Source organism: Nannospalax galili, unplaced genomic scaffold (assembly GCF_000622305.1).
Source record: "Nannospalax galili isolate Female #2095 unplaced genomic scaffold, S.galili_v1.0 scaffold639, whole genome shotgun sequence".
NCBI classification, from domain to species: domain Eukaryota; kingdom Metazoa; phylum Chordata; class Mammalia; order Rodentia; family Spalacidae; genus Nannospalax; species Nannospalax galili.
In genome coordinates this window covers 2,613,592-2,625,974 of record NW_008344644.1, presented here as the reverse complement: position 1 = coordinate 2,625,974, position 12,383 = coordinate 2,613,592, and the positions used below count along the sequence as shown (strand labels likewise).

Below are 12,383 nucleotides of genomic sequence, written 5' to 3'. Positions count from 1 at the left end.
AGAAAATAAATACCAGCTTCCAAGACAGTCACACAAAGGTTTGCTTTAACATTCTATTCTAGTGTTCAAAGTCAAATGTATTTTACTGATGTAAAGAATTTTAAAACGTGTGATGACAGTATATCTGTATAGTAATTAGACATACATAGGCACTTATATAGCAAAAAAATCTAAATGTTGGCCATGAATATTTGTAAATGAAATTTCTGTAAATATTGTCTAAGTTGGTATTACTGTGACTAGAGGCCAATTATGGAAGATTGGATTTGGAGTATGCTATCTATATGAGGGTCAATCATACATTTTTTTCCTATCTAAGACTAACTTCTTTTCATATCTACACTATTTTATCACTTCTTTAAGCACATACCTTTCCCAAGGGTTGTTCTACTTACAGTATGTTGCCTTCTGACATTCTCATTCACATTAGTTTTCAGGAAACAGCAAATACATAATTTTATATTACTACATTCATAAATAGTGTTGTTGCACTTAATCCTCTCAATACCCATGTGAAATATTCAAGTAAAGTACCATTACACTCTTTTACAAATAGAGGCATGGACAACTGTCATTATTATAAGCAGTGTGGGAGGTAGAGTGGATACCTCTGATTTCAAATCCTGGGCTCCCTGAACTATGACAAGTCTGTGTGTAAATATTTATAACGCCTAAATACAGACACACTGATTAACACAATCACAAATTTTATGTATGTGGATAGCTATTAAAAGCCGTTTATAATGTCAACATATCTTAGTAATGATTCTCTACAACTTAAATGCCTTTATTGAACTGTCCTGTCACTAAAGTCCTAGGAGAGGAGTGTCTTGATTGACAAACCATGTTTTTGTAGCTTCTGTGATTGTCCTTCCTTAGGGAGGCTTTGAACTCCCATCTGCCAAACTCTCTTGATTGAATGTACTTGATGGAATTCTTTGTTGACTGGGGCTTTCTACATGCACTGTGATTTCTTCTTTGCTGATTTGTTATTTGCTTCTCTCAACTCCATTATCAAGAAGGTTATTTTTGCCTTCCTAGTAACCTCATTAATGCAGGATGGTGACAGATAAGGAAAGAACAGATATCAACAGAAAGAAAAAACTGAGTTCGCCAAGATTCTTTCTTCCTTTTCTTTTTTTTTTTTTTTTATGAGAATCACACCATATTTGAAACAAACTCTTTGGGCAGAAAATTCTCTTTTTCATTAATCACACCAATATTATCTTCTTTAGCTAGAATAAATGTAGCTATAATCATTCATAAAATAGTGAAATTCTGCATGATATAGTCAACCTCAACTCATATCTTGACTGAAAAATTTTTCAGGATATTATCTTGCTACATTAATCTTTGTCATCTTTTCATTTGTTAACTTATTTTGTTCCTATAAAATACATCAAGTGAAATATGCGTTATCTGAACAGGAGAAATTGTCTTGTGTTTGCATCCCCTATAGTTGCCTGAGTTGACCCATTTTTTCTTAATACCAAGGTGTAGTAAAATAAGAAGGAAGAAGTGAGTACTCTCCCACTGAAGATGGAGAATGCTGGGAAATAAGCTAAGACATTCTCTGTATCTCATGATTCTCCCTTTCTGCTTTTTCTCCACTTTAACCATGGTAGCCTCCAACTGGAAAGGTTTGTTTAAAAACAGGCCATTTCCAGAGCAAAGGAAAATGAATGAGATAGGAAAGGGGAAGTTCTCTAGACATTTTTTCTGAGTACATTTTATGGAAGTTAACTCAAGTTTTGCATATGACAGTTAAACTTTCTCCTCCTCAGAAAAAAACATCCTTTTTGTTTGTTCTCCCATGTCATCTTGAAAATGGAAGATAGAAGAAAAATTACTGCCTTTCTCACATCGCATAAGCCACTGTTATGAAAAGAATGATGGATTAATACAGCAGGCCACCTCTAGGTGTTACCCTGTGGGGATAGGCACAGATGTGTGTGTGTGTGTGTGTGTGTGTGTGTGTGTGTGTGTGTGTATGTCACATAAGCTCATGGGCCTTACTTTAAAAGACTATATATTGATCAGTCATTTTCATTACTTAAATTCACAAATTACTGAAAATTCAACATTACTGTTATCATTTCAGATATCAGAATATGGGCCTGAAATGCATGATTAGTAATATTTAAATACTGTTGAAATGTCCAATGAACTTCAGAGTGTAGAGATGTGAATGATCATTCTGTGCTGGCTAAACTGGGTGTCCCTGTTCTGACACCTTGTGCCTTCCCTGTCACCGAGCACCTGTGGTGCATCAAGCGTTTGCTGCTTCAGAGTGCATCTCTGCTGTGATCTCACAGCTGACTCTCCTAACTAAACTGCCCAAGTAAGAAAAATTTTTTTTTCAGTTTACTCTGCACTGCCTTCGTATAATTTGCCATCATAAAAATGCTTCTTCACCTGCTCTCTATAAAGGTTAAGAAAAACCAAACAGAAGTTTTATAGACATTTTCAAGTGAGTACACACACAGATACTAGCAGATCCTCTCCCACACCATATGACACAACTCATAAAATCAGTAACAGTTATATCTCTGATTAGGAGAGACATCTTGAGATGAGCTTGATAACGATATTATGAATGACATTCACCACACCAGAGAGTTTGGTTAACTGACCAAATTATATGCTCTCCTAAGAAATACCAAAAGAGGCAGCTTGGAAGGCATGCTGATACTGAGTTATCAAAAAACAACTATTCCTATAACGAGCTATAAAGGTCAACAGCAAGCACAACAGAATAACAACAGCTTGTCAAACCTGACAGCCTATCCATTTGTTTTATTTTTCCTACATTTTTATTCATTTATCCTCCATGGAAAAAATGATGGCAGACTTCAAACTACTAAAAATTTAAAATCTTTATATATTCTTTGATGACTACTGTGTTCTTTTGCCTGCACCACCATCCCTTATATTGCCCATCCTTGGCCTCCAACTGACTTATACCAAACCCACACTTACACCTGTTTACAAATACACATGCGCAGACACACACACACACACACACACACACACACACACACACACAGACACTATTGCTAGGATCCACATCTGAAAGAGAACATGGAGCCTTTTCTTTCTGAGTTTGGGTCACCTCACTTAATATCATATTTTCAAGTCCATTCATTTTCTGTAAATTTCATGATTTCATTTGTTTTTTCAAATTCAATATTAAAAAGCAGCCTTCAACTATACCAACAATATACCCTCAGAGAAAGAATTCAGGAAAAATATTTCAGTCATAAGAACTTTAAAATAAACTCCATTCGTCTTCTAAGAAGGATCTATTTATATGTGTTAATGCTAGGCACTATATTTTAAATACTTTGTAAATGGAGTTGTTGATATGGTTCTTAAATTTGCTACCTACTGCATAATGTTACAGGAAACTTATTTAAACCAAGAAAATGCCCTTAGTTCTAAGTGTTCTTAAAATGAGAAATTCTGCTGTCAACATTACATTTGCCATTGCGCAATAAGAAGACAAAATGACCAACAATGTCATACAAAATTCAGACCTTCCTTTTGGTTCCAGATTCTAGTAAATTCTCCACACATTTAAAAAATTTAAGAATTCTACATACATTTTAGCTTTTGGTCTTTCCATAATAAGAAAGACTACGCAACTGAAAAAAAAAAAAAAAAGACTTATGTAATCCTCACCCATGTATGTGTTAATTGTTGGTGGCAATGCAGACTTCAACCCCAACATTTTATTACATATTCCTCTCACGTCAATAAAGTCACTTCCTCTGAAAATAGGTTTTGTTCCTTGTTTGTTTTATGACCTGAAGATTCAGGATTGGTTTTGAGTGGTCTTGGTGCGAAACCTACCTTTTGATCACTTATTTATGAATATGATGTAGTCATTCAAGACATCACTGCAGAATTGAATAAACACTCCGAGATCTTCAGTAAAAACAAGATTAATTTACATTAAAAAGTAGAGGCTAGTGAATACTTTTATTTTAATGTTAGTCAATTTACCGCGATTAGCAAACTCTTTTATTTTGCCACACATAAAAATATTCTAATAACCAACTCAGTGTGAAGGCTAATTTCTAATTGTTGTTAGTCATTTTAATTACATGGAGATGGCATCATTTTCCTCCTCAGGAATTTTCTCCTCTCAACCTCATTATGGAAAGAAAACAAAACACCCCACAAAAAACAAATTGTACCTCTATGTTTAAAGCCGTTCCTACATCCCTCCCATAGTGCATGTGGTGGTATTTAAACACCTACTGCTAACTTGGAGGACTCCTCCTTTCCAGGCTATTAGCAATCGCTTCACATCTTTTCTGTTCTGTTCAGTACTGAGGGAACTTCTTAGGAATAATACCTGTTATTTCCAGAACGAAAATAACACCTCCAAGTTTGACTTGGCACTGTTTCCAGATAAGGCACGGCATTCAATTAGGGGTACTTAGGATTTGGGGTGAGTTTTGCAGTATGTTTCAGGTGCACTTTAAGGGTCTTGGAAGATCATGAACCTGTGCTAAGTGACTTTCAGGTTGGGCATTTTGCCTAACAAAAGAATCTGAAACGGTAACCTACCTTTATGTGACAGGCGTAGTCTGGGGTAGGAGGGGTCCGCCGTGAGACCCGGGGTCCAGAGCTCCAGCAGATGAGCCCAAAGCAGCAGGGTGACGACGCGTCCGGTGGGTGCCATGGTGCTTGCTGTCTCCCCTGCAGTCCTCCCAGCCTCAGTTTAAGGCGGGACTGAGTTTTACTTAGGACTTCTCTCCAGGGGCAGCTGAGGGCGACAGGCTTTGTCACAAACAGAAGGGGTTGTCATCAGAAAGCACCATTCCCAAGTGCCATTTGCTGGGCAGTGTTTGGATCCGGAAAGCCTTTCTTTCCTTGGGACAGAAGCGGGGAGCGCGAGGGCATTCCAAGGAGCGCGTCTTCCGCGGGGGATCCTGGCTGTCGCGGTCGCCGTCAGCTAGCCCAGGGGGTGAGGAGGAGGCTGGGACTGACTTCAGTCTCCCGGCCAGCGATTCATTGAGAAAACACCCGGAGCAGACGCGCAGCCTCCCGCGAGCCCTTCCCCAGCCTCCCAGAAGTCAGCCTCCTGCACTGACTTGCCGAGCAGCTAGTTTTATTTCACCTCTCCTCCCGCTAATTAATAGCAAGAAGTGCGACTCGCGCCAGGAGCACTGGATCCACCCAGCAGGGATGCCGTCTGTCAGCGCGCTGTTTACAGCAAAGTTCAGGCAGGGTTGAGCCTTGCGCGCGTTTCTAGGAAGTGTCTCCGGCCCACGTGCCCCGCTCCATCTCTGCGGCTCGGACGCGCCCAGCTTGGGAGACAGGTCTGCTCGCTGATGGGGCGGGGCTCAGGGAGCCCTGCATAATACCCCCATTATTTAAGAATGTGTAAGAGAAGGACGTGGCCTCTGGAAGGCCTTTTAAATGCTTACTCACCAAGAGTGATCCTTGAATAAATTGTTCACTTTTTAAAATCTTCTGTCACCAAGCAGTACCCAAATTAATTTGTTCACTGTTTCCACAGAATCTTATTCGCAATTAAAGCTTTTTGTAGTGCTTCCATCTTAGATGTTACCCTTAACTCCTTTGAGGGAAAGTGTGTTTCATGAGCCTGAAAAATGTCTTTTATTATTTCGTAGATGTGTTTGGATGAAATTATTTGCCTTGGAGCCATATTTTTCTTAAAGCAAGTCATAAATTTCACTTCAAATTTAAGAAAAATTCCGTGTGGAGAATCTGGTGAGTGAGGTGACTATGTAAGTTGAGACTGTCTACCTGGTGGTCTGGGTTAGGCAGGTATTAGAAAACACAGGATGTGAAACACCATAGGATTCAGGGTTGTGCACATTCAGAGTTTATTTTCAGAATACTATGTTTATGTAAATAAGCTTAGCACAATAGGTCAACTTTTCATTCTACGTTCAATCAATCTCAAAAACTAAACCAAACACTCCAGAACTGTTGACATGGAAATCAATTGTATTATTTTAAGATAGCAATAAACTGCAATAGATATGGCTCTGACAGTTGAGAGTTAAATGTAAACAGATGGGATCAGCTATGGTGACTTTTTCCTAGTCTTTATCCTAAATGGTGATGGCTGTGGACAGGCTTTCAGAAATATGTGCTTAAAACCATGTGATTATAACAGAAAGATAACTCGGGTCATCCCAATATTCTGCATTTTATATATAAGCAAAAAGTCGACCAGGCATTCTTTAGTCATTTTTCAAACCATGATATGTTCTTATACAAGCAGAGTATATTTAGCAAAATGTAAATGTCACTGGATATTATAAATAATTAGATTTCCAGTGTCTACAGAAGATAACAAACTCTAAACACTATTTAAACTAAAACAACACGAAGACTTTTAACATGGGGTGGTCTCTGTTGGCACTTGCATATTTTAAAAAAGACAGGCTGATGAGCTACAGACCTAATTGTGATACATTATAATTTCTCAATCGTCTTTCACTTTATTCCAGAATGGAAGTAACTAGAACATTCATAGCAACTTGGTGTGCTAACTGCAAAATTCTAGGGAAAGCAAATGTGGGGCCTGTGGCTTTTTTTATAATTAATATCCTTATTCGGCTAAAATTCTTCTTGAGATTGTAGTGTCTGTCCTAACTCTACTATGGGATTAAGACAATACAAAATATGACAACTATTTCCTTAAGACACAGAGTCATGGCACTAAATGTCAGTGTGGGAATAAATGCTATCAATGCCAAAATTTCTCTTCAGTTTTGCTGAAGTATCCTTCATAGGAAGCTAGGGCAATCTTGAAATGCACACCAGAGTAATGGATGCTTTGGGTCCCTCAGAACGTTCTCTGGTATATTCTTCAATTGTGTTTCATTTTGTATTCCCTTTAATTCCTCCACGTGACCTTCTATACTTCTCTCTATTTGGTAGGAAACATAAAGATGATGCAAAAAATGAATATTAAAGAAACTAAGCATCCAGAACATTGGATGCTTTAAAACACTTCCATGTGGTTTTAGCCTATGCCTTAGGAGTAGTTTTTGAGACCCAATTGGCCACTCACATTGTCCAAGAAAATAAGAATAATTCTCAGAAGCATGTCTATCATAGAATTTATCACTTCGATATGGCCTTTCAGTAGATTTTTTTAAAGTAATCATATGCAAACTGAGAATAGTGTAGATAAATCAGGACATCAAAGTTTCACTACTTGGGAAAGGTTTACATTTACTCTTGGAAAACATGGAACTTGGATTTTTTTTTAAATCTGACTTACTATGAGCAGTAAGTGAAGCACTTTTGTGGGATGAGAGCCTTGAGGATTAGGAACAGTATCTGGTGATTTTGTGTTTGATTTAAGACATGGCAGGCTATCTATCTGAAGAATATATGACATCATGGAAAACGAAGTAAGCAGAGAAAGGCCAGTAATAAAGTCACTGCTTGTCAGGTCATTCCGAAATCTCTTACTCATGCTAATCTTATACCGTTGTATGAAGAATAATCTCAACCTGAAAGAGAGGACAAGAAAAGGCAGAATTAAGAAAACCAGACATTCCAGGTTCTCTATGGTAGGTAGGGGTGGGTATTTCAGTCACTGGTGCACCAATTTTATTAGCAGAGGAGCAACTAGCCTCTAGAACAATGCTTCTCAGTAGGTAGTCGCTGAGCATCTTGATGAATCATGTGGAATATTTGTTAAAAGAACAGAGTCCTGCTGAGTGTGGTTGTGTGTGCTTTTAATCTCAGCATTCTGGAGGTCAAGGGATACATAGTGATGCCAGCCAGTGCTAGAGGGAGACCCTGTCATCAAAAAAAAAAAAAAAAGAACAGATTCCTGTGCCATGAACCAGGTTCTCAATTTGCCTGAAGTTTTTAAAAATATATTTATTATTTATTATTTTATTTTATATGTATGAGTGTATTCCCTGAATGTACTCAAGTGCATCCATGACATGCAATGCCTTGGGGTCAGAAGGGGGCATCAGATCCCCTGGAAATGGAGTCATGGATGGGTGTTAGCTGCTATGTGTGTGCTAGGATTCAAACCCAGGTCCTCTGCAAGACAAGAGCAGCCACTGCTCTTAACTGCTCAGCCATCTCTCCCACCCCTTCCTGAAGTTTTCCACATCAAATTTTGTTTCACAGAGATTCCTTTTGTCAAGTATTATCTAAATATTAGACTTTAGTTTGCCACATTCACCAATTTTACTATAATAGCATAGGTCAATTAAAAGTTAACAAATTTATGCAAATTAAAAGTTACCTCATTGGATTGATGTGCTACTGACATATTTCAAATACATGCCTGATTAAATACAAATTGTGAACATGTATCTCTGCATCTCTTAAACATCTTGTGTACTTTGGGAGACTGTACTCCATTGGTGCCACTGGGAATATCCCATCTTACCTTCCTGGGCATATGGAAGACAATTCCCAGCCTCTTGGCAATATGTGAATCCATTTGGCTAATTTAAACCAATAAAATATGAGTGGAAGTCATAGGTATCATATCTGGACTGAGACAGTGGAATAAGAAGTCCTCAGAAATATTTTGTCTTTCTCAAGTATTTTCTGTAACAAAAGAGAAGGACTAAACAATGAAATGGTGGGGCAGGAGCCTGGAGCATCTTAGATTATTAAAACATCACTTTGGGAGCAATTTGCCTGGGTAAGTTACCCAGACCTACAAGAGATGTTATATAAAGAGGAATTAAAAGCTTTTGCTAAGCTATTAGCTTTGTTACCTCACCATAGCACAAACTCCCTGGGCTACATATACATACTTTACCTGTGGTGCTTTGGGAATCATGTGCTTGCACAGACACAGCATCTGCAAGTTACCATCTCTCCTTCCTGTCTGTCACTGACTTGCTTCAGCAAGAGTGACTAGTATAGCCAAAGAATGACGTGGATACTTGGAGGCTAAGTAAGAGGTTAATTCAATTCCGGGGTCACTTTTAGAATGGGATATGTCTTTAGCTTTCCAACTGAGTACTGTATTCAGAAGTGATGTCATAAAATTTATTTCCTTATGAACAATGTTCAGATCACACCTGAAGAACATGATTAATACCATTAATAGACCAAAGTATCACAATAGCAATGATGCCAAACCACTTTAGAACTAAAGATAAAATTTCTTTCTTGGGGAGCTGGAGAGATGGCTCAGAGGTTAAGAACACTGATTGTTCTTGCAGAATACCCAGGTTTGAATCCCAGCACCCACATGGCAGCTAACAACTGTCTCCAGTCCCAGGGGATCTGACAGCCTCTTCTGACCTCCGCGGACATTGCACGGTCGCACTTACCTACATGCAGGCAATACACGCATACACATAAAATAAAAATAATAAATAATAAATATTTTTTTGCAATTTCTTTCTTGGTAGCCATAGAATTTCAGCTTCACTAATCCCTCTTCTACTCCTGTTAGCCCTGCTATGCCAAAGATCTCCAGATCAGAGGCTTTCAAGTGTCCCAACAACCGGACCTGCTGCAGCGAGCTGTGGCCGCCATTGCTACTGCTGTGTTTTGCAGCCCAAGCCTGCTGATATTTTCGTTGGTCTTCCAGCTCAGATGACTTATCCCACAAGATATGTATCTATATTAACTATCTCTTTCCATTCTGTAATTCAAAAGGTTGAAAACAATAGCTACCTGAGTTATTCTCCATAAGTATGCTAGTATTTGTAGTACCAAGACTGTCACCCTGCCAATTAGTTCCACTCAGGACCCCCTTCTCTCACCTATCTGAGAGAGGAGGAACTGGTGACAAAATATCCTCATTTAGATGGCAAGTCAGAAAATCAGATTTTTATTAAGACCAGTCACTTGACAGGAGGAGGATGAAGAGGAGTAGGGGAGGAGAAAAGGGGGAGAGACAGGTAGAAGGTGAGATGATTCAGAGGAAAATAAATGTTCTTTATAAAATGTCCAAATTCTTTATTTCTGACTTAAACTAGGTTTATTTTCATCTTCTTTTGGATACTTGATAATTAAAAAAAATCAAAAAAAAAATATTTGACTCAGATACTTTTTTAATGGATGTTAACCAAAAAAATGTATGTTTCCCTTGCCCTTTTTACAGCAAAATGAAATTACTATGGATGGCATTCATTCTGAAAACTCTTTGTCATTTCCAACTATTATTTCCTTTCTCTGTGTGTTATAGAAAATTATTTTTAATGACAGTTTTATGTATTTTTGTTCCAACTTTGATGCTATATTGCTTTATGGTTTCTTGCCTGTTGTGATAGTCTGTGACTATTGGTGATGCCTCTGCTGAGCTGTTCCCAATGCTTTGGTAGGACTCTCATAACAGTGCTGTGCTTCATACAGATTTCACTTTCACAGAGTAAAAATAATGATTACTGGTAATTCGTTGCTTTCTATATGCTAGTCACCATTCAGGAAACATTCAAATGGAATCCAATTAGATTGAAAGCAGCCTTTTTTTTTTTTTTTTTTTTTTTTTTTTTTTTTTTTTTTGCACTTACTCATGCCTCTAGGGCATGGGTGCTCTGTAACTTGTCTAAGGCAAAGTACTAGTGAGAGGTGAAACCCTATTTTATACCCAGATCCCAAAGTCTGGGTTTCAACCACGAACTCACCTTTTCAGAGAATACTATTTAGGCAAATTTTATAGTGGTTCTTCCAAGTACTACACTAGGTGGCTTACCTTGAAAATGTGTTACAAACCCTTCAAGGGGCTTGCTGCTTCAGTCAGTTATTTCCAGTGATTCATCTAGTCAGAGAACGTCCTCCAGCCCAGGATGAGTCAGAAGGCATAAAGTTGGTCATTTTAGGCTGACGGGTTCAAAAGCACATTGACCTCAGAATTTCATGCAATGTATTTTGATGATGTTCAGACCCCCCCCTTTCTACGCCCTCCCCTTTCACTTCATGTCCTCCCTTCCTATCTGTCCTTTACTGCTTATTTTTTTGTTTTGTTTTGTTTTGTAAAGGTCTATTGAAACCAATCCCTGTCTTCCCACATGTTCCTGGGTGTGAGTTAATCCCCTGGAGTTTGGTCAATCTACCAGGCAACCTACCTGTAAGGAAAATTGACTCTCCATCTCCCAGCATCCATCAGTTGCCCATAGATCCCCAGCTAGGAAGGGGGCTTCCTGTCCACCTTCCCCATGCATAGCAGACCCCTAGCTGGCTTGGGTTTGCACAGCTCTTGTACATGCTGTCATAGACTGACAGGCTTTGAATAATCATCTTGATTTAGTAATCACTGTAATTAAATACGGTAGGCAAAACTATTAAAGTTACATTTGTAGGGTAACTAAGAAAATTAATATTATAAAATTTATGAGGTCCCCCAATGGTTATTCTTATTTTTGGATGCAGATTTGTGTATTTTATGCCCATATACATGCATTATATAGACACAAGTCATATAATTCTAGTTGCAATCATAAGAAGAGTAAGATGCATGGAAGAAAGGATTTAAGGATAATAAATCATTTGTAAATAGTAACTGGTGTTTATGTTATTTTGTACAAAAGATCCAAACATTTTCAAACAACCTTATCACTAACATGCCTAAACAGACAGCATTTTATATTTGACCTGCTTTAAAAAAATGGATTCTGTATGAGAACAATAATAAAAGTCATAAATGACAGTGAAGAATTTATCTAACCACCCGTCTGTCTCTGTGAGCTCATGGTGGACTTTGAGACCACACATGTATATTTTCAATCTTGGAAAGAACGGCTCTAAATTTTTTCATGGTCAGTTGCCTTCCTTTTTTAAAAAAAAAGGGAAAAGAGAGGGGTGGAAGGAGAAAAGAAAGGGAGAAGAGTGATAATTCAACAATTATCTTTAATTTTCTATCATTTATTTCCAGTATTGATTTCCTTTCACTTTCTCCATCATCATCATGGTTTTTTAACTACTACTGCTCATGCCACACCCAAAGCCACCAGCATGAGGCACTCTCCTGGCGTTTTAAGATATTTAGGGGGAAAAAATGCTACTACAACTTGGATCACTTTTGTAGTTTTTCCATTTTGTCTTAACAGAAGATAAATAGCAATAGTAAACTGCATTCTTTAATTAAGAAAACAATAGAAGGATTTAGACAAAACCATTAAAATTATGCATTAATCAATTGGTAAGGAACAAAGGAAAAAAGACTAAAATATTTAGTAATGTTTTATTATCTTTAATTGTCATAAAATTGGCAAATGCATACAAAATTTTACACATCACATATATAAAGCTGCCATCAGCTCAAGGAATAAACCTGCTTCACATTATGAAACAAACACTGAATTTAAAGCTATGAAGACTATAATGGAAACTCAGAATATTGAAAATAAATCATGTTTGGCTTTGAACATGCAATTATAATGATATATGTATATATA

At 37.7% G+C, this 12,383-nt stretch overlaps 1 protein-coding gene across 1 annotated transcript in view; it reads right to left on the bottom strand.

Annotated features, from left to right (window-relative positions):
• Sema3e (semaphorin 3E) overlaps positions 1-5,307 on the bottom strand; it is a 283,121-nt gene extending 277,814 nt beyond the window's left edge. Inside the window, exon 1 of the mRNA XM_008840910.3 lies at positions 4,576-5,307. Coding sequence (XP_008839132.1) covers positions 4,576-4,690 — 115 coding nt within the window. The 5' untranslated portion in view covers positions 4,691-5,307. The remainder of the gene's footprint in view (positions 1-4,575) is intronic.
• Positions 5,308-12,383: the final 7,076 nt, after the last annotated feature.